General features: G+C 47.0%; 1 protein-coding gene and 1 long non-coding RNA gene across 4 annotated transcripts in view; one reads left to right on the top strand and one right to left on the bottom strand.

The window, feature by feature from the left end:
• Crtc3 (CREB regulated transcription coactivator 3) overlaps positions 1–20,229 on the top strand; it is a 110,572-nt gene extending 90,343 nt beyond the window's left edge. For all 3 annotated transcript variants that reach the window (XM_031387145.1, XM_031387144.1, XM_031387143.1), the window contains 7 exons: positions 287–336; positions 5,869–6,086; positions 10,532–10,830; positions 13,737–13,937; positions 14,021–14,101; positions 16,465–16,567; positions 17,020–20,229. In XM_031387145.1, coding sequence (XP_031243005.1) covers positions 287–336; positions 5,869–6,086; positions 10,532–10,830; positions 13,737–13,937; positions 14,021–14,101; positions 16,465–16,567; positions 17,020–17,228 — 1,161 coding nt within the window. In that variant the 3' untranslated portion in view covers positions 17,229–20,229. The remainder of the gene's footprint in view (positions 1–286; positions 337–5,868; positions 6,087–10,531; positions 10,831–13,736; positions 13,938–14,020; positions 14,102–16,464; positions 16,568–17,019) is intronic.
• The window catches only part of LOC116102470, a 101,946-nt gene that overhangs the window by 25,871 nt on the left and 52,945 nt on the right, over positions 1–23,130 (bottom strand). The window lies entirely within an intron of this gene.

Genomic DNA, 23,130 nt, shown 5'->3' with positions numbered 1-23,130 from the left:
TAATTGAAAAAAAAATATTTACATTTGCCTTTTTGAAGGAAGTAACATTTAGTAGATACGTTAATAAGGTATCAAGTTAAGAAAATGTGTTAATGTTATATTTCTTTTGTCTGGAAATTTAAGAAATTTAAAATTCCCCAAAACTTAAATGGCTGCTCTGTGCAGATGGCCTTGGTTTGCTCTGTCTGTCTTGGCCTCTAACTAGGGTGCCCAGATCCCCACTTTTCAAACACTTGAAACATTTGATTGTGCACTGAGTAAGCCCAACTTTCTTTGTTCTTCCCAGATCCAGTCCCTGTCCGGACGCCCTCGATCCTGTGATGTTGGGGGTGGCAAGTAAGTCATGCTCCTTCTGCTGAAGGTTTTCCAGTCTCTCCTGCTCTGTCACAGAACTGAGAACTGGAACTTGCTGTTTATAAGCCAAAGTCAACTGCATTTGCATAAAACATCTGTACTCTTTGGTACTCATATTTCATGTATTTGAGACAGCTCACTATACAGCTGACACAAGCCAGTAAAATCACCCTAGATGTGTGAGAGTAGCCCAACAGACTCTGGGCACACAGAACCTGCCTGGCAGAAGCAGGAGTACGTACCTATCCAGCCACAGCCCGTGGCAGGCCATGGCATCAGTTGACAGGAAAGGAAAACATCAGCTAATTTGATTGTCTACATAGAAGCTGATTTTTAAATTTTTGTGGATGTGCTTAATGCCTCTAAGCTGTACATGTAAAAATGGTCAAATCAGCAAATTTTATAGTCTGTATATTTTACTACAATTTTTAAAAATTGATGAATAGAAAGATTTGCAATTTAAGTTGAGTCTGTGGTACTTTGTATTAATTTTGTTTTGTTTTGTGGCAAGAGTCTCATTATGTAACCAAAACTAACCTAAAATTAACTATATAGACTAGGCTGTCCTTGAACTCACTGCTATCATCTCGTATTTGCCGCCCAAATGCTAAGATTAAAGGTGTGTGCCACAACATCCAGCTTAATAAATTTTTTTTGTTTTTGTTTTTGTTTTTGTTTTTCGAGACAGGGTTTCTCTGTGTAGCCCTGGCTGTCCTGGAACTCACTCTGTAGACCGTGCTGGCCTCAAACTCAGAATCCACCTCTCTCTGCCTCCCAAGTGCTGGGATTAAAGGCATGTGTCACCACTGCCCGGCTATAAATGGATTTTATAACATACAGATTTACTTCCTAAAAGATTTTGGATAGATTATAAAAACACATACAATATAAAAATGCCTGGAATATGAACAGATCTAAAGCATTTGTGAGAAAGATGAGACTGAGAGAGAATAAAGAGGCAGAGGGATTGTGAGGATGACATTCCAGCCATCTGAAAGATAAGGTTACATGCATGTTTCTACAGCCTTTCCTCCTCACTCATCCACATGGCCCCATCTACTACCAGGTTCTCCCCAGCCTTCAGCTAGCCTCACTCTGGTCCTTTGACATGGAGAAGAGGCTATTGCAGAGCAGATGTGACAGAGCAGATTCTGCTGACACCTCTCCCAGCCTCTTCTACTATCAGGGGGATTGATATCCTTGCTATCAAAGTGGATTACTTCCATTTCCTGGGCCTCCACTTAACCGGCTTTTCTGAGACTTCTCTCCACTACCTAGTATTCCCTCTGGTTCCCAGAATTCTCAGCCACTAGTACATATATAATTTATGCATGAGGGTGTTTTGCCTGCATGTATATCTGTGTACCATGTGTATGCCATGTGTTGTAGGCCAAAAGAGAGTACCATACCCTCTAGAACTAGAGTCACAGATGGCTCTGAGCCACCGTGGGTGCTGGTGAACCTGGGTCTCCTGGGCAACCAGGTCTCTTAGCTCCCAAGCTCTCTTTCTAGCTAGCCACACTTTTTGAAAGTAACCCAGCTTCTGCTTCCACTGTTTCAGTTTAAGTGTCCCCCAGACTGTGAGTCACCTCCTCCAGGGCTTCCCTCCATGAGAGACAACCCCGCTGCATGTCGGACTGTGCAGCCAAGCTAAGGACCTAGATAGGAGTTATGTTCTTACCTGTCTCCAACCCTAGAGCTCCCCTAGTCTGTCATGGGTTCTAGTGAGTGGCTTCCCTGGGCCAGAAGCCAGGATTGTTCCTGAGTCCTGCCACAGATGTCCTCATGTTCTCACATCACTATACTCTCCAGTTTGGTAACTCAGCAAGGTCAATTGTGGCTTTGCCTCCAGGCTCTGCTCCTTGCCCCTCTGGTCTGACCACCATACCGTCCTAAGGAAACTGGGTCTAACTTCTGTTCTTAGCTTTCCCCTGGTGTCTTCATTCTCAGCCCTCTATCCAGCCTCAGGTGTTCTGGGCCTGCTTCCCCTGCCCCACCTCCAGTAGTTCCCCACCTTTCTAATCCTAACCTTCAGTGGTTATCAGCCATCATAGTTCCTAGACATACCAGTAATGTGCTTTCCTGCCTCCCTTTTGCCCCAGCTTTGACCTCCACCTAAAATGGTTTTCCTGCCTAGCTCACCTGAATTCTTTAGTTTTCAAATTTAGCTTCCAGTGGCCTCCAGGAACCCTCCTTCCATCTGCTGGCCACTCCCTCCATTCTAGATACCATCAGGCTCTGTTATTGCAGGAGTAAGCTGGTCATTTCACAAGTTGCACTCTTTATGACTTGTCTCTTGCTTGGTCGGAGTCTCCTATAGGCCCGGATGCCAAGATGTGCTGTGTTGAGTGACTCATTCCTTCTCCTGTCTCTGGCTCATGTGGTTTTCTTCAGCCAGTCCTCTCTAGTCATCCATGCTGCTCTGACATGGATTGGGCTGGGGCCCTGCAAGAGCTTCTAATCTGGCCTGCTGCCCCCTCTCTCTGCTCCCTTATGTCATCTCTCATTCTGCAACAACAGCTTCATCTCTAGCTCGCACTTGCTCCCTCTCTCCTGTAGTCCAAGACTTACTCTCCCCAACAAAATCTCCCCTGCTGCTTCTTCCACATCTGCTTCTCCCTCTTCACCTCCCAACACCCACACTGCCTGCACTGCCTCAGCCACACCAGGCATCTCAAGGTTCTATAAGCACCATGTCATGTCCCTTGTAAAGCCTTCCTGGACATGCCTCTTCCTGTCTTTGGCATCTCTTGCTTTTGTGCTTAGTGTTCCTTGTACCTCTTGGTTGTACCCTAACTACTCCTTGCACAGCATGCTTCTTACCGTATTACAATTGCCTGCTTGATTGTTCTGTTGCTCCTTCTCTGGACTGTAAGAACATGATTCCTTCATAAGAGTACCAAGAAGCCTTGTCCTTGAGAGGGCCCACTCCCAAGCTGCCAGAGTTCTAGGAACTACAGGGACCCACACTACACATGTTTGTATGATAGCCACATACCTACCTTCCAGTGCAGAACAGGACTGGGTATTAGAAGGAAGTATGGACTAAGGAAACTGGGTATACAGTCTCAATATATGCTAATACAGGCCCCAAGAATTCTGGGATGTTTACATTTGAATCCAATCTATTATAAATAGAGGTATGCTTTGTCATGACAGGAGAATGTATTCCTTTGATTTGTAACTTTGGAAGATTACAGCAGGAGTTGGGGCAAGAGCTCAGTGGTCAGAGGAGCTGGGGTGAGGGCTCAGTGGTCAGCTTTTGCTTGAGAACCCAAGTTTAAATTCCTTTGTGAAAAGCTGGGGATGGCTACATACATGGCTATAACCCTATTGCTATAGGGAGTAGAGACAGAAGGATTACTGGGGCTTGCTGCTTCCAGCCTAGTTCCTGGTCCAGTGAGACCCCGTGTCAAGGGAATAAAGCAGAATAACAGAACAGGACCCCTGACACCCTACCCTGGCCCCGGCATGTGTGCACCCCTCCTGCAACGCACATACACTAAAGCAGATGCAGTGCTCACTTCCTTTACATTCTTGCCCTAGGTGTGGAGATATCAAGGACAGACCCAACCATGAACATGGACCTTGCTTGCTCACCATTGTACTTCTTGGGCCTACCCTTTCACCTGGCACACAATGACCAGTCAGTGATTTTAATCAATGAATGGCAATGTGTTTTCCTTATTTTCATAATTATGGAAACTTGCTTGGAGAGATGGCTCAATGAGAAATAGCCCTTGTTGCTTATTCTTTTTTTTTTTTAAAGATTTATTTATTTTATATATGTGAACACATTGTAGTTGTCTTCAGACACAGCAGAGAAGGGCATTGGATCCCATTACAGATGGTTGTGAGCCACCATGTGGTTGCTGGGAATTGAACTCAGGACCTCTGGAAAAACAGTCAGTGTTCTTAGCCGCTGAGCCATCTCTCCAGCGCCTTGTTGCTTATTCTTACAGAGGAACCATTAGGTGTCCTACAACCACTTGTAACTCCAGCTCCAGAGGTCCAACACCGTCTTAGTTAGGGTAACTGTTGCTGTGATGAAACCATGACCAAAAACAACTTGGGGAGGAAAGGGTCTTTTTGTGCTCACAGTTTCATGTAACAGTTTATCATCAAAAGCAGTGAAGATGGAAACTCACATAGGACATGAACCTGGAGGCAGGAGCTGATGCAGAGGCCATAGAGGAGCGCTGCTTACTGGCTTGCTCCCATGGCTTGCTAACCCTGCTTTCTTATGGAACCCAGGACCACCAGCCCCTGGAGGACCCCCTCCATCAATCACTAATTAGGAAAATGCCTTACAGGCTTGCCTACAGTCCAATCATATGGAGGCATTTTGTCAATTGAGGTCCTCACCTTTCAGAGGACTTTAGCTTGTGTCAAGTTGCCATAAAACTATCCAGCACAATTCTTTTCTGGCCTCCAAGGCCACCTGCAGTCTTATGAACATACACACACACACACACACACACACACACACACACACACACACACACACACCACATTACACATAAACAAATAAAAATAAAGTAAATCATTAAAAAGTAAAAATTGTTATTTTTTTTTTTTGTTTTTTTGTTTTTTTTTTTTAAGATTTACTTATTTTGCTGGGTGGTGGTGGCTCACACCTTTAATCCCAGCACTTGGGAGGCAGAGACAGGCGGATTTCTGAGTTCGAGGCCAGCCTGGTCTATAGTGAGTGAGGTCCTCACCTTTTCAGGTGAGTGAGTTCCAGGACAGCCAGGACTACACAGAGAAACCCTGTCTCAAAAAAACACAACAAAAAAGATTTACTTATTTTTATATGAGTACACTGTAGCTATCTTCAGACATACCAGAAGAGGGCATCAGATCCCATTACAGATGACTGTGAGCCACCATGTGGGTGCTGGGAATTGAACTCAGGACCTCTGGAAGAGCAGTCAGTGCTCTTAACCAGATGAGCCATCTCTCTAGCCCCAGATTGTTACGTTTTTAAAGTTTTTGAATTTTTTGTTTGTTTGTTTTTTTGAGACAGGGTTTTTCTGTGTAGCCCTGGCTTTCCTGGTACTCACTCTGTAGACCAGGCTGGCCTCAAACTCAGAAATCCACCTGCCTCTGCTTCCCAAGTACTGGGATTAAAGGCGTGCACCACCACTGCCCAGTCAAAGTTTTTGAAATTTTAATTGAAACAATATATCCTGGAAGGTATCTAGTTGTCCAAAGATACTTTTTGTGTATGTGGTTTTGATAGCAAAAATAATTTAGAAAGCTAGCAAAAGGGGCTTTAAATATGATGTCATAATTTACATTTTATATAGTGACTTACGATTTGCAAAGTAATCTGTCTGATTTAATATGTCAGGAAATTGCATTCCAGAGGAGGTAAGCTAACAGACTGCTTATTCTCACGAGAGGTGGAGCCTGCATGGGACTTCGGTCATCAACATGGAAGAAGCGGCATGTGCAACCCATTTTCCCACAGCCAAATGCACTATAGAAGTAATCCTCTCTCTCTTCTTTCAGTGCTTTCCCACATAATGGCCAAAGCACAGGCCTCTCACCGTTCCTGGGGACTCTGAACACTGGAGGGTCGTTACCAGATCTCACCAACCTCCACTACTCAGCGCCCCTGCCAGCCTCCCTGGACACCAGCGACCACCTCTTCGGTAGCATGAGTGTGGGGAACAGTGTGGGCAACCTTCCAGCTGCCATGACTCACCTGGGGATAAGAAACTCCTCTGGTGAGTAAAGGGCCTGGGCTGTGTCCCCTGCTGTGTGTGTTTGGTGCACCATTGGATGAGAGCCGCTACATCTTAGTCACATATTATAGTGTCCTTGTACTGGCTGGCTTCTGCTCTAGGGGTCCCATTTCTGCTTGTTTGATGAGCTCTGGAGCAGTTCTCCTGCACCTCCTTCTTCACTGTCTTCACAAGCCCATGTGTGCAGAGAACTTGGGGAAGAATGTGTGGGAGTTGAGAAATCAGTGCTATCCCAGGGCGACTAACAACATTTGCAGTTCTTATCAGCATCTGGTGATCTCTTAACATTTAATCATTCCTCAGCTCTCCCCAGTTCCCCGCTGCATTTCAAAAGGACAATATCTTAAATTTTAGAAAAATTTACAATAGGCATGATGAAAATATTTATACTTAACATATGTAGATGAAGTAGAAAACTACAACAGTTCAAAAATACTCAAGTGTTCAGAAGTGCTTAAGGACATGGTACTGGCTATAGTCTGGTTACTTGTAATATGATGTAGTATTACTGTGCAGGCTTGATTGCCCCCAGCCCAGACCCTGTGATGGCTTGATGTTGAACCAATGCTGCTCTTGTCAGCACCCAGAGCAGGTGGTAGGTACCCCGTCCTCCACCCACCCCAATTCATGGTGCTAAGGAAAGTTCCATTTGGAAGGGCTCCTTAGTGGTCGGATGTAGGTGGAGGAAGTGGTTGCTGGTTTCCACTCTGGGTTCAGTGAGACTCACCAGGCAGAGCAGAGCCTGCCCACCTGGAATGGCCCCATAGGGTTCCCTGCCTCTGTGGGCTCCTTCTGAGCAGCATGGCTTCAGCTCTGCACAGCTGGCTTCAGAGACCACTCTTATTTTTATTTTAGGAGTGCTTTTATTGAAGGAAGTGTCATTTAATAATAATAAACTATCTTGTATCTCTTAAGGTATAATTTTGATACTTTAGAAATCAAGTCATGTGTGTGCAAACTCACTGTCAAGAGTGAGTTCTGAAGCCACATGGCACTGTCTTTTTTTTTTTTTAAGATTTATTTATTTATTATATGTAAGCACACTGTAGCTGTCTTCAGACACTCCAGAAGAGGGCATCAGATCTCGTTATGGATGGTTGTGAGCCACCATGTGGTTGCTAGGATTTGAACTCAGGACCTTCAGAAGAGCAGTCGGTGCTCTTAACCACTGAGCCATCCCTCCAGCCTGGCACTGTCTTTGATACAAGGTATTTCAGAGTGTTCCAAGGGGCCTGGGTTGCACTTTAAGAAGACATCAATCTCATAACTCTGAGGTTTTTTTTGATTTATTTCACAAGAGAAACTCAACCTGTTAAGAGTTCTAGACTCAGAATTACTCTTTTAGATGAATCCTGTGAACAATGATGTCCAGCATCACTGAACCAGAACACTGTCACCCATAGCTCCCTTGGATCTTGAAGAAGCTAGCACTGTAGGCTTTGTTTTTCTACCCTACAGTGAGAACCTCGTGTCCAGTCATTGACTGTCACCCTCTTCCACACATATCATTTTATGCAGAATACCATTTAGCTTTACAGTATCTCCACCTTAAAAATGTATAGTACAGAGGCCACAGAAATGGTTCATTGGTTAACACCTGCTTCTCCTTGCAGAGGACCCAGGTTCAGGTCCCAGCACCTACATGATGGCTCATTATCACCTGAAACTCCAGTCCCAGGGAATCTGATGCCCTCTTTTGGCTTCTACCAGCACCAGGCATGTGCATAGTACACATGCATTCTTGTAGGCAAGCGCTCATACTCATTGTACTGGCTGGTATTGTGTGTCAACTTGACACAGGCTGGAGTTATCACAGAGAAGGGAGCTTCAGTTGGGGAAGTGCCTCCATGAGATCCAGCTGTGGGGCATTTTCTCAATTAGTGATCAAGGGGGTAGGGCCCCTTGTGGGTGGTGCCATCCTTGGGCTGGAAGTCTTGGGTTCTATAAGAGAGCAGGCTGAGCAAGCCAGGAGAAGCAAGCCAGTAAAGGAACATCTTTCCTTGGCCTCTGCATCAGCTCCTGCTTCCTGACCTGCTTGAGTTCCAGTCCTGACTTCCTCTGGTGATCAACAGCAAGATGGAAGTAAGCTGAATAAACCCTTTCCTCCCCAATTTGCTTCTTGGTCATTGTCACGGACTGGGGTTTCTTAAGGGGTCCCTTGTTCTGCGGGACGATGGGTTCTGGCCAGGTGTGCATGGGATTCGGCTTTGACAAACAGACACTACACAAGAAGTGTTCTATCTGAATGTATTTCTTAAAAATTGACATGAGGCTTTTACAATTGTTGCAAAAGAGAAATGAAAAATTTGGCAGCTCAGTAGTCGAGGTACATCTGAGGCCACCTAAAACACACTAGATCTAAAACAGCAGTCATCTCCTCTGGACTGGTGTAGCACTCCCGGGCTCTGAGCACGCTCGGGCCGCATGGACCAGGCAGGAGGGTAGAGGCTGAATCTTGAATCTTCAATGTTGAATGCTCGAATCTCGAATGTTCAATCTCTTGAATCTCGATTGGTGCTGCACCCCCAGGGCCCAAGCACTCTGGGCCCGGGGGGTGGGGTGGGGTGGGGGGGCTATGGACTGCATGAATCTTAAGTCCTAGTCCACCAAAGTTGGTTCTAATCTGAGTGCAAGCGAATCCAAATGCTGAATGCAGACTGCTGAATCTAGAATGCTAAATGCTCTATGTTGTCTCTCTTTTTGTAAGCTTTAATGCCCTACCCACAATGCTGGAGGCAATTAGTTAGAAAAGCTTAACATTCTAAGCCAGGGTTTAATGCCCTACCCACAGTGCTGTAGGCAATTAGTTAGAATGGCTTAACATTCCAAGACAGGGTTTAACTAGGACATTGGAACGTTGGTGAAGGTCAGGGAGCAATGTCCTAATTTTTTCTTACTAGTTGTAAAGAAATGATATCTTGGTGAGCCCCTAGCACACGAGTACGAGGACATATCTGGGCTACCTCTGAGTTTGGGGTGCCGGGCGAAAATGCGGAGGCAGGAGACTGACTTTCTTTGAAGTTTATGCCTCAAATACCACCGTCATGCAAAGTGCATGGCAGGTCATGATGTTTGTGCAGGAATAGAAACCCTGACTAAGACACTCATAAAATAAAAATATATATATATCATAAAAATATAAAAAGCTAAGGCAGGTCCATCACAAATTTCAGGCAATCCTAAGTTACTTTTCTTTTCTTTTTAAAGCCTGATATACATGCTTTTGAAATATATTTAGGCTTTCTTTCTGAATGAGGCTTCTTTTTGTAATTGAATCCAGATCTCTAGCTCTCCTTATTATTTGAGCTACCAAGGTCTCACCTTTTCATAGACTGTAGCTGTTGTTGTTGGTTTTTGTTTTGTTTTGTTTTGTTTTGTTTTGTTGAGATAGGTTTTTTCTGTGTAGCCTTGGCTGCCCTGGAACTCACTCTGTAGACCAGGCTGGCCTTGAACTCAGAAATCCAACTGCCTCTGCCTCCCCAGTGCCGGGATTAAAGGCACATGCTACCACTGCCTGGCTTGTTGTTGTTGATGATGTTTTGTTCATGGTTCAAGAGACTGAGCCCAGGGCCTCAGGAATTCTAAGCAAGTTCTCTGCCACTGAGCTACCTATCCTGACTCCACAAACAATTTTTTTTTAAATCAATACAAACACAAATTTCTGCTTCCTAACTCTTAGCACAGAGCAATGGGCTGACCTAAGTGGATGTGGCCTGTCAAAGTCTATGCAGCAACAGTAGCAGCCTTCTCGTTCACTAAGAGGTCTGTTCATGGGTGGCTTGAGCCAAGTGCCAAGGATCCACTTGGGCACAGGACAGGGTCTCTAGCTTCCTGGAACTCCTCTCTTAGCTCTCCGGACTGTGGAGACACCATCCTCAGATGGTCTTGCTCATACTAAGATTCACCTCAGAGAAACAAGGGACTAGTAGAAATGTCCTCTCCCCTGAGTTGGGAAACACTGTTAACAGACAGTTTATAAGGAAGCCATAAATCAAAGAGTGGGCTTTAAGGCTGACAGGTCTAGGGGAAGTATGTCTCCAGTGTTCATGGAGGATCCAGGCCGTGTGAGGGCGGATGCTCCGAGAGGATCCAAGTAGGCTGTTGTCTAGCCTGAGGTTCTATTCCCTGAGTTGGGCCTGAACTCACCTCCAGCCTCCTGCTTGAGCTTCCCCAGGGCAGGTTTTCTCAGTCTTCCTCTTTGGGGACAGCGATTCTCTTCTCACTCATGCTTGGCAGCAGCTCTCTAAGTATGCTTTCCTTTCTTTATCATTGGTACACCCAAGACATTTCCAGTAGGAGAGCTGCCCAGAAACTCCTTCACACAGAGAGTCATCGAGTAGCTAATAGGAACTTTGCTTTACTCTTTAGAAAACAAAAGCTTTGATCCAAAGTCATCGAACGAACCTTGTGAACCCATTATCTTTCAGGTCTCCAGAGTTCTCGAAGTAATCCTTCCATCCAAGCCACATTCAGTAAGATGGCGCTCTCCTCATCCCTCAAATGCCACCCACAGCCATCTGTGGCCAACGCCTCTGCTCTCCACCCCTCCATCCGGCTCTTCTCCCTTAGCAACCCATCTCTTTCCACCACAAACCTGAGTGGCCCCTCTCGGCGCAGGCAGCCTCCAGTCAGCCCTCTCACGCTCTCTCCTGGCCCTGAAGCACATCAAGGTTTCAACAGACAGCTGTCTGCCACCAGCCCACTGAACCCGTATCCTGCCTCCCAGGTGAGAAAGACTTCTGCAGTACCTCCATTCAACAGGCTGAGCAGTCGATGGCCATAACTCCTCTGGGCCAGTTTGGATCTGCTCCATCGTTGTTACACTGCGCATCCCTGAGATGCACTCCCTTGCAAGTGCACTCTTAATCTTTTTCCGAGAATGAGAGAGAAGGGGTGTGCATTTATGATTTTATAATAGCAGGTGTGTGATGCTTATTGCCTGTAGTAAATATTAAACAATTTGTAGTCATTAACTCATAAAGTTGGGGCTGGGGTATAGAGAATGCAAGGCAGTTTAGGTTAAAATTGCAAACTGTATTAAAAAAAAATCTATCACTGACCTAATAACTACAGCAAATCACAGAGAAAACCCCCCAAAACACTTGGTGTTCTGACACTTCAATAGTAGATTAGCCTCTTCCCTCATTCCACTAGATGCTTGAGAAATAATACTCTGATTATGTAAAAATTCTAGCCGAGGAGACTAACATCTCCAGAACAAGTCTGCTTAGAAAGAGGCGCATGTGGAAGCCTCCGCCCATTGTGGACGTGCAGGAATGTGGCACTGGGCTAGCTGGCTTTGTTTTTATTCTAAACTCTTAGGGTAGACCTTCTTACCATACTCACTGGCAAATATATTTTTTATTTATATTTGCCACACCCTAGATACATTATAACATCATTAACTAGTCCTTGCTTCATGTAAATGAGTTATGGTTTACCAAGAGGAGTTGTTAGAACACAAGGGAAGAAGTTTAAATGATCTGGTTAGTAGTCACTCTACTAGTTACTGGCCAAGGGATTTGAGCAATTTCTTCTGAAGAAGATAAGAGGGCATTTAGTAAATTTAAAATTTTTTTGCTTTGGGGCTGTCAAGATGGCTCAGCAGTTAAGAGCACTGCCTGCTCTTCTGAAGATCCTGAGTTCAAATCCCAGCAACCACATGGTGGCTCACAACCACCTGTAATGAGATCTGATGCACTCTTCTGGTGTGTCTAAAGACAGCTATCATGTACTTATGTATAATAATAAATAAATCTTTAAAAAAATTTTTTTTGCTTTTAAAAATTATTGGATTTATTTTACTTTTTCTTTGTAAGATTATTTTATGAGCTACAAAAGTATTCTTGCTTTCTAGATACAATTTAAAAGTAGAGAACATTAACTCTAATATTATTTGTTTAATGTTTAGGTTTAGAAACTGTTACTCATGCACACGTTTCCAAATGGCAAATGGTTCTGAAGGGCATGTTTTGAAATAATAGTTGTCTCCCCTAACCCATTAACCACATTTTTCACTGCCTGGAGTTGGCTGTTTCTAACCATTTAGCTAATCTCTTTGGTATAAACATGTTATTTTGTTCTTATTTTGTTCTGGATTTTTGCTGATCCACATTGGCTAATGACATCCTGCCATCTGAGATTGGGCTTCAGTTTTCTTTCAACATTCCCAAGCCCCCCCCCCCCCCCCCCCACACACACACACCTTGCTCAGTCTGCTCATTTATTATCATTTCAGTGAGAACAATATGTAGTGTTTATGTTCCTATGGCTGCAATGGTTTGGTCGGACACTTGACCCCCATAGCACTCGAGGAGATAACAAAGTGAGCATTTGTTTTGCTCTAGATGTTAATGTCCTGTTCCTTTGTTTTTGTTTGGCTCTCTGGCTGAGCCCTGCTAGTTCAGGTCCAGACTCTTGGCATTGGAGCAAGCTTAACCCATTTCAAACAGATCCTCTGTAAGCCTTGGGGGAAAGTACAGGTGCCTTTGCATGACTGTAAACTGATTTTATTCTACCTTCCATTTAGTAACTAGCTGAGCTAGAGAGAGGACTCTGCTGAGGTATTTCTGTCAGGTGTTGATCAGCTTACAGCGGCGGTGGACCTACAACTGAGTGACATCCTCCTTACTCTCTGGAGCCTTCTGGATGCTCTCTCTTATCTCCAGCATGTGAAACTTTGAGATAATGTGCATTGGAATGAATCTGGAAGGTTTCTGTCCATCATTTCTGGGAATTTTAATTATTTCTCCAATGACATGTCCCTTGACTTTTCTCTGGAAATCCTGTTGTATGAATGTTGAACATCATGAAATTTTCCTCTCATATTCTTACTGCTCTCTCCTCGTCCATTCATTTCTCCTTTGTCTGTCTGTTTGTTTGTTTATTTGATGTGTGGGGCCTGGCATACACACAGATCAGAGGACAACATTTTGTGAGTCAATTCTCTCCCTGATCATGTGGTTCTAGGCAGTCACTCTAGGGTTGTCAGGGTTGGTTACAGGCCTTTACCTGCTGAGCCATCTTGCTGGACCCTCCTTTTTTTCTTTCTGGAAGATTTTTGCACTATTTTTCAAAAGTTCTTTCGTGTTTTGTTAATGTTCACCTTGCCTCCACTCTCTGGGCCAGCATCAAGGAGGGAGGCTAAGTTGCCCTCACAGAAATTCTGGCCAGACCTTCAGGGGTTAATTTCAGCCATTGCTCATCCTGGTTCTGTCCCCACACCTGGACTCAGGTTACCTCCTGGCTTTCCTTGTGAATGGCTTTCTCTGCTTCTGCTGTTTTCCACATGTGTTGCCGTCATTAGTGCTGGTCATGACTTTGGTTTTGTTTGCTAGTGTCTTGTTCTAGTAGAGTTTAGGATGCTTGTGCAGCTTCCTTTTCCAGTCTTCTATCTCTCACCAACAGTCATGGCTTTAGAAACTAAACAATATGTGCACTGAGAAAGCAGAGGAAATTAGCTGTATTCTTGTTTGATTCAACGATAAAAATGATACTGATAGGAAATGCTTTCAGGGACATGAGGTTGAGACGTGCTAAGAAGGGCTTCTCTCAGCATCGCAGGGAGAGCTCAGCTTCTCCTCTCACCAGGCCGTTAACCCTGCACCTTATTACTTGTGATTTGTTTCACAGATGGTCACCTCAGAGCAGAGCCCACTTTCCTTCCTTCCCGCAGATGCTCAAGCCCAAGTATCCCCACCACCCCCTTATCCCACACCCCAGGAGCTGCCTCAGCCACTCCTACAGCAGCCCCATGCCCAGGAGCCCCCAGCTCAGCAGCCCCAGACAGCCCCCTCCCTGCCACAGTCAGACTTCCAGCTCCTCACTGCCCAGGTAAGTCATGGGTGTGACATGGGGGCGGGGCTTATTTCAGTGTGAACTCTAGCTCTAAACTGTAACATCCGCATTTCCCAAAGGGCTCAACTCTGACCAGCTTCTTCCCAGATGTGGGCTTTGACCAACAGCCCATGAGGCCCAGCCCTGCCTTTCCTCAACAGGTAAGTGGTCACTGCAGCCCCATTTCCTTGATATATAAAAAGTACCATCAAGGCTGTTCTATGTGTAGATTCCCTCAAGCACACACAGGCACCTCTTTTCTGCTTCAGTTGTGTTCCATAGCCAGGAGAGCCTTGCGTCTTCCCTTGCTCAGTTCTGATGTGGCTCCTCATGCTAATGCCTTGTGTGTAGGGTCAGGTCTCAGCAGAGAGGCTGTTTGAACAGTGAGCAGTGGATTTTCATAGCACTCTAGTCATACAATTAGATAGTTTAGTCAATAGAGCACAAGGACTTAAGTTCCATCCCCAAAACCTGCATTTTAAAAAAGAAGTAGACACCAGGTGTAGTAGTGTACACCTTTAATCCTAGCACTTGGGACATAAAGACAGACAGATTTCTGTGAGTTTGTGGCCAGTTTCAGGTTTGGGTACCAGTTTCAGGGCTACATAATGAGACCCCTTTCAAAAATGGGAAGGAGTGATGGGGGAGATGGCTCAACAGATAAGAGCACTGGCTGTTCTTCCAAAGGACCCAGTTTGGTTCCCAGCACCCACATGACAGCTTTTAACCTCCTGTAACTCCAGTTCCAGAGGATCTGACACCCTCATATGGCCTCCTTACACAGTGGGCATGCATGTATGGTATACATACATATATGTAGGCAAACACTTATGCACATAAAAATAAATCTTTTAAAAACAAAAGATAAAAGAAATAAATTTCTGGTGTGGTTGTACACACTCATAACCCTATCACTGGAACACCAAGGACAGACGCGTCCCTAGGGCTTTCTGGCCTGCTAGCCAGGCCTAGTTGGTAAGTCCTAGACCAATGAGAGACCCTGGCTTATTTTTTTTTAAGATTTTATTTATTTTATGTATATGAGTACACTATAGCTGTCTTCAGACACACCAGAAGAGGCCATCAGATCCCATTACAGATGGCCATGGGCCGCCATGTGGTTGCTGGGGTTTGAACTCACGACCTCTGGAAGAGCAGTCGGCGCTCTTAACTGCTGAGCCATCTCTCCAGCCCCCTGTCTTAAATTTAAAAGATAGATGGCATCTGAAGAATAACACCCAAGGTTGCCTTCTGGCCTCTAGAACACACACAGTACAGGTGTATACACACACACACACACAAAAAAAAACATTGACATACATGTGTACATCCATTCACAGCAACCATAATACCTAACTAATCAGTCTTCTATGTCAGAGACTCTGAAAGACAAGGAGACATACCTGGCCCCAGGCACGGGGTTAGAAAGTAGTATATCCTTGTGCCGGCAAGCCTGGTGCTGCACCCAGCTCAGGCCGTGGCTCTCTAGGAGAGCTGAGCCCAGGACAGGATGGGGACGTTCCTATCACAGAGTGTTTTCAGCCAGTCACTTTCTTTTGCTTTTAAGTTTTTACACCTGGAAATTTTAGTGTCTGGTAAGGATAGTCAGACTCTAGAATGAATTAAAACTCAAAGGGAGGATGGGCCCAGCTCCAGAACGTAATAAAATAAATAGTAAAAACAAATAGTAAAACAGGTAAAGATGCTATTGCCAAATGGGCTCTGGTGATGCCTGGTGGCGAGAGCAGGTAGTCCTCACCTCTCTGCTGTTTGCTGCTGTTATTTTTGTCATTTGTGGTGCTGGGCGTCAGACCCAGGGTCTGATACATGCCAGGTAAGCACTGCAGCACTGAGCGACACCCCAACCCTACCTCACTGTTTCATAAGGACGTAGCCCTAGCCAGGCAGTGGTACACATGCCTTTAATCCCAGCACTTGGGAGGCAGAGGCAGGTGGATTTCTGAGTTCGAGGCCAGCTCGGTCTACAGAGTGAGTTCCAGGACAGCCAGGGCTACACAGAGAAACCCTGTCTCGAAACCTGCCCCCCACCCTTGCCCCAAAAAAAAATTAGTGCCAGCATAGATTCCTCAATCAGACCCCAGTTGTAAGCCACCCACAGGCTTTGTCCTAGAGAGATGCTGGTCAGAGGGAAGGGAAGACTTTCTCTCCCTCTTGTCCCCAAAAGCGAGAGAACCTGCTGTTTCCTTGACCACAGAGGGACCCCTTTGAGGGGCTCACACAGACCTTAGTGAGGCTGAACGGGGATATCTGAGACCCAGAGTCTGAACTGTGCCTACTGGTATCTCATGAAGTCTTATAGCAGGCAGAGCATAGGCAGAGAAAAGTCACCCAGGTGCTCACAGACCCACCTGAATACCAGGGAATGTTCTGCCTGTGTGAGCACACAGCAGAGCACTCTGGGATCTTAGAAGAGACTGTGGGACTGTAGAGGAACATCCTGCAATTGTTCACACACCTCAGAATCAGAGCTGCTTGCCCACAGTGTGGCTTTCAATGCTTCCAGGTGCCTTTAGTACAGCAGAGCCACCGAGAACCACAGGACTCATTCCACTTGAGACCAAACCCATATTCCAGCTGTGGCAGCTTCCCAAGCACCATCCTGACAGGTGAGTGTGGGCCCCACCCCAGGTTCACCACTGGTCTCCTCTCCATGTGTTTACATCTGTGCGACAGGTTAAATCATGCAGCGTTAGATAAATGATCCCCCACCTCAGCCTGACTTTTAAGATGCAAGTATTAGTCTTTATCAGTGATTAAAAACCATTGTTGGGGAGACCTACAAAACTTCAAAGATTTAGTTGGACATGGCAGTACACATCTGTCATTCAAGCACTCGGGAAGCTGAAATAAGAGGGGTCCCTTGAGGTTGAGGCCAGCCTAGACTACATACAGAATGTGGCCCTGTCTAAGAAAAAAGGTTGATTCCAGAGGCAAGAGCCATGGGCCTGGGAGTGGTCTGTACATGAGTGCTCACTGTTCTGTCTGGGCATGTTGGGGACTGTCACTCTTTAGAAGCCTCGGTCCTTCTGTCTCCAAATTTCCTCTCTGCTCCTTTCAGAAGATACAAGCACCGGCCTGTTCAAAGGCCTTAGTGGGGGGCTGTCAGGCATGCCCGAGGTCAGCCTGGACATGGATGCCCCGTTCCCACTGGAAGAGGAGCTGCAGATCGAACCCTTGAGCCTGGATGGACTCAACATGCTGAGTGACTCCAGCATGGGCCTGCTGGAGCCCTCTGTGGAGGAGACGTTTCGAGCTGACCGGCTATGAGCAAAGTGCAGTGGGGCTGGGGAACTGAAATGGCCAGAGTAAGCTAGAGTGGAGCCAGCAAACACCCCGACAGAAGTCACAGCATAGAGGGAGCCGTGATGCCCCAGCCTCTCCACTGAGGTCCCAGCTCAGCCGAGGCTTTTCTAGACACACTGCACTCTCCAGCCTTCGGCACCAGCTGTACTGCTGCAGGCCAGCTGCTTTGGAGCTTCTGGTGACCAGAAAGCTCACCAAGTCACCCTTAATTCTTTTTATTGGCCACCCAGTCAGTTAGTGTGTAAAAGTAGAAAATGCTGTGTAACATGTCAGTGCTCCAAACCTCCGATCCCCATCAGCACTGAAGACTGCAGTTGGGGGCCTCAGGCCCGTGGAGTTGGCTCAGTGTCACACAACGGTACCAGAGCACCATGATGCCTTTCTGTCTGACTGCTAAAACCAGGCACCCCTCTGGCTGGTGGGTATCGTGGGCCTAGCCATTGCTCTGTCAGATGGCTTACTTAAAATGAAGAAGCTTAACCACCTGTCCCAGGGCAGGCTTAAGTCAGGCAAACTGAGTGCAGTTTGCTTCCTCCCGGTTTGTGATCTCGTTTCTGCTGCTTCCCTGTATGCGCACCTTTTCCTCACAGACAAGAGGAGAGGGAGACTCACTGAAAAGGAAGTTTCCTTGGAAACAGGATGAGCCTAAAGAGGACTGTGCTCCTCGGAGACTGGAGGAGAAAAGAGAGGCCATGGGGTGTCGCCTGCACAAGATGCCCTTCCTCTTAGGCCTGCCACCATACAGCCCACTGGAAGGAGCTGCTGGGACTCCTGTTAGCGCAGGGCAGCTGAACTGCCCTTTTCCTCCGCAACTTTCCCTGCAGACCTCAAGTCTAATGCAATTCCCACCAGACTGTTAGCTCCCAGAGGGCAGGCACTGTGCCTTGTTCTGTATTGACCCCTAGTGCCCACCAAGTGCCTGGTGGGAGTGCGTGGCGTCCAGGTATGGAGGAGTGAATGACTGTGCCTCGTGGTGGAGCAGTCTAACCTGTAGCTGTCTCCATTCCCTGCCTTAGCTCAGAGCTTTAACCTTCTCATACTGGTGCCTTGGATTCAGACTCACTTGCGTATGCCTTAACACTAGGTGACCAGACCTGCCTGCTGCTAGGCTCAGCACTCCTCCTCCTTGGGAGTATGTCCCTCAGCAGCTAGGTGGGAATCCTCCAGAATGGCTGATTACACCAAACCCCATGAGTGTGGAGCACCTGGCATCCAGATTGGGCCCCCACAGCAAATTCTCCCACTCAAACTCATATTTTCTTTTTCTAAATTGCTTAAAATAGAGATGCAAACTTTGAGGTTAAGAAATATGACCTGATTCATGGGACTCTTATTATTCATCAACACCTTATCACAGTAATTTGAGCAGATTCTACGACCACCTGCTTCCTAGCCCCAAATGGGGAAAGTGATGTCCACCCAGCACAAGGGGAGAAGCCAGGGTGGGGAAGAGGAGGAGGACCCTGGAGGAGAATCTTTGCTTGGACACCTGCTGTCCTTCCTGAGATGTGAGGGTGTAGCTGAGGTTCAGTGGCTGTTCCCACCCAGGAGAGCAAGGATGGAGTAAAAGGAAGCTGACTCATCTGTGCCTAAGGCAAAGTAGCCTGCCGACTGGAAGCTGGTTCCTCCAGCTCCCTACACCGTGATTCTTCTTAGGCTTTCCTTACGGTTCTTCAAACAGCCCAATGGAGCCGTGCTTCGGCTTCCCTAAGGACCCAAGAATCCTGTGCTCCCATTTACCCCAATCTCTGCTGTTTAATTGGGAAACCAAATTAGAATCCTCTTCACCTGGTTCCACCCCTCACCATGCCACGGGCCTCTGCTTGCAAGCCCTATTCCCAATGAAACTCATATGCTTGATGCCTGCGATCCCAGAGTGAGGTGAGTTTAGTCAAGCTTTTCACTCCTTGAGGTGCCCAGCACCCCAGCATACCCACACAAGCCAGCTCTCGTGTCAGAGGCCCCTGAAATTGGATCTCCACCTTCAGGCAGAGATCAATGCTGATGTAAAAGTTGAGAGAAAGGGTTCCAAGCACAATCTGCTCTCTGCATCAAGCCTTATCCGTGGGATCATTGTGTTGGTGATGCCCATACAGCACACAGGAAGAGCCAGGTATGAGGTGACAGGGTCAGGAGGAGGAGAACCCTGAAGGAGAATCTCTGCTTGGACATGTGCTGTCCTTCCATGGGGGTGTAATGGGAGATCTCACCACCCTATACCTTAAGTTGCCCAGTTCCTGAGGCATTCTCCAGCCGATGGGCAAGCACTGGCTATGTGGGAAGTTGAAAAAAGAAAACCCAAAAAACAAAAAAGACAATGTAGCACTGAATTAAATCTACCCGTAGGCCCATCAGCCTGGTCTTTTCATGTGAGTAGCTTTAAGCCACTGGAGAGCCCACCTGTCTAGATGGTGTTAAGTACACCAGGAGATAGTGTTGCCCTGCTGCAGCCGTGTAAGCCTGTACTCGATGCTGCCTTTGTGACAAATCTGTCTTAGGCGTCAACATGGAAGTGGCTACCGGCTTCCCCAGACCTCTCTTCGGTGTCTTCTCTCTGTCCCACCAGCTGTCCTTCCCTAGCAGCGCAGCAGTTGTGGGTTTTAGGATGTGAGTGTGAGGAGAGATGTTCTGATTGTGTCAGGATCAGCTCTTCTTTGCCCTGCCCCCCCCAAGTCTACTGTATATTATCTGGGCTGAGAGGTCGTGTATTCATGCTCGTGCACATATCTGAAGACATTTCCTGTCAGGCTCTTCTGATTTATGCACAGATGGTTCCCAGCTTTTCCACTGCTCCAGAATGGGGCCATCCCAGCAGCTAATCAGACTTCCGGCCAGTGTCCTAACTCCCGGCCTTTTGTTAAGCAATATTGAAAGATCGGACTTTGTATAAAGTAGCTTCTAAGTTTTATAATGCATCATTTTACATCTTTCATAATTAAAAGCAGCACAATATGGTTGTATCTGCTCTCGGTGTTTCTCTTCGGCCTTGGGTGCAACAGCTTGGTGGGAAGCTTCTTTGCCTACTTGGCTGGCAGTCACTGGTTTGTGGCCATTGGCTGAGTCCTGCGCCAGCCCTTACTGAGCTTCCTCGTTATGTATGAAAGGCACACAGTCCCTTTGAAACTGGGTAACAAGGACAGAGCACCCTGGATGGCTCAGTCTTCTGCCTCCTCCTGCCAAAGGCCCCGCCCCTTAACCCAGTTGTTCTGTCCCAGACCAGCCTTGACTCCTCTTCCCAGTGCCTCTTGCCCTCTGAATAAGCCTGCTGTCCTTCAGAGGCATGCTCCCTCAGTCACGCCGAGTGTTTATATTTGGGTTGACCCCTAAGGTCTCCCTCAGAAATCCCACTCTGACCATTGTCTTTAGAATCCACCCAACCCTGGTCCCACTGTGAATGTTGTCCTTCTCTCAACATGTATGACCTCTTCCGGGCCCTTTACCCTGACTCCTGACTTGGTCCTCAGGATTAGCAGCCTCCAGGAAGCCTGCAGACAACTCTTTGCTCTGACTGCCCCTACTTCGCCTTTTTTCTTCAGAAACTCAGTAAGCCCACCTTGTCCACTTACCGGTCCTCTGCTCTCTCTGGGACCCTCAGTAGACCCCGTGAAGGGCTCTCTCCCCTCCAGCCACCCCAAGCTCTTTTCCTCCTCTGTTCTCTGTCTCATTCCCATCCCCTAAGCTTGTCCAAATCTCTCACCACCTTATTCCCCCTTCCCAATGGTATATCAGTCTAACCTGGGTTCATCTTTCATGTGTCATTACGCTGTTCTTCTTCCTAAGAACTACCTGGCTCTCCACCCCAAGGCCCTCTACCTCAGCCTTTGCATCTGCCTTCATCTCCTCCCTAAAACAGAAAGCAAGAGGCCTCTCCTCAAGTCCCCTCAGACCACAGTCTGTCCCCTTCCTTCCCCAGAACACAGCACCCATTACCTCCCACGCCCAGCCGTGAACTCCCTTTGCCTGGGCGCATTGAGCACTTGGGAGCCTTTCTCAGGTCCTGCCCTGTTAGTTCCTATCCTGCTGATCCTCCCCCAACACGAAAGCCCTCCCTTGGACTACATACACCCTTTCCCTCAGACCCCTTTTCCTTGTTCTCCACTCAGGCCTACACTCTTCCCTATAGTCCTTTGACATCTGCTTCCTCCAATCACATGCTCCTCACCCTCTGTCTCCATTTACCTGTCAACTCAGTGCCACCCCACCTACCTTCTACTTATAAATCTGTGTGTGAGGATTGCACTGATTGCCTTTCCAGGGGACCTGGGTTCAATCCCCAGCACCCACATAGCAGCTCACACCTGCCTGGTTCCAGAGAATCTGGCATCCTCACATGCAGGCAAAACACCAGTACCTAAGAATAATAAATCTTGTTAAAAATTGAAAAGTCTGTGTATGAGAAACCATCCCCCCTCATGGCCTTCCATGCCCACTGTTCTTGAGGGTCCAGGTAGGCGTGGCTGTTGACCTTACTCCGCATCCCAGTGCCTGGCATAGAGTCAGAGCTCAGTCAGTACCTCCCAGCTGCTGAGCTCTTTCTGTGGTCACAGTTGTCACCCCATGCTCCAGCTGCTGAGTAAACCATCCTCTCTCCACACTCAACCCAGCCTGAACCCCAGTGGGACACTCTGACACCTCTTCTCTTTCTCCCTCCTCACCCCTGTTTATCTTGCAGCCCCTGCCTACACTCAACAGAGTGGTAATTTTTTCCTTTTTTTTTTCTCATTCTTTGAGAATTTCATACATCTATACAGCATATATTGATTATATAATACACCCCATGCCCCTTTCAACTCCTCAACCTCACTACCACCTCCCTCTCCCAACACCATTTCCTCCTTTCTTAGCCCATGGGGCCCAGTAAACACTGTCCTTAGCCACTGGGACATGGGTATCATAACAGATCACATCCACTCAGAGGGACAGATCTTTATTTCGTCTTTCTGCACCTCTAAAATGAGACAAACACCTTCCATTTCATGATACTGGGTTGTGTGAAGGGAACTTCCACAATTCAAGAATTTAGAATTGTTCCTGACGCCTAGAATTCCATCAGCCAATGTCGATTTTTTTAAAGACCATGGCTGGCCTGGAATTAACAGAGATCTGCCTCTGCCTCCTTCTCCAGTGCTGGAACTGAAGCCGTGCACCACCACACCACACCTGGCTGTCAATTTGTCGTTTTTTACAACAATTTGTTACATGAATCTGCCCCTTTAAGGACAATATGTACCGATGCTTAAGAGTACTGGGCTTGTACAACACTTGATTTGAAATGCCAAATACTAGTACTGGAGGGTTGCTCTAAAAGTGCAACTCTGGAAAGTAAGATTTGCAGTAAGGTCTTAGAGGGGGCTGTATCCCCATGTGAACACTAGGTGGAGCTGAGGCTGTACGAGTGGCTCTCAGGACCGGGAAACAACCAGAGAGAGCCACTTGATCCCCTGGGTCTCTGAAGGGTAGCATCAGGAAGGACTGAATCCCACGATGACAGAAGGCCATCAGCATCCTTAGTGACCACTATTGACGGTCAGACGCTGCACACCCACGTCCCTTCCAGCAACCTAAGAGCAATGTGAAGAGAGGGCGACTTTTCCACTTATAGAGAGTCTCGGGATCGCCTATCTGCCGGTGGGGACACAAGGCTCTGACCCTAAGGAGACTGACTCCAAGGCCTCCTACATCCTGTCTCTGTACTTCCCATGGCACTGGGTTCCCAAGGCTTTAAGCTACATCCTCAAGCTGGGCAAGCTGGTGCACACATGTAAGCCCAATGCTCAGGAGGTGGAACAGATGTTCAAGGCCAGCCTCGGCTATATAACAAGACTGAAGCCAGCCTGGGCTACATGATACCAATCTCAGGAAAAGA

This window comes from Mastomys coucha, unplaced genomic scaffold (genome assembly GCF_008632895.1).
Source record: "Mastomys coucha isolate ucsf_1 unplaced genomic scaffold, UCSF_Mcou_1 pScaffold21, whole genome shotgun sequence".
NCBI lineage: Eukaryota > Metazoa > Chordata > Mammalia > Rodentia > Muridae > Mastomys > Mastomys coucha.
Note: the sequence above shows the minus strand (reverse complement) of the source record. Positions and strands in the feature narration are given on the sequence as shown.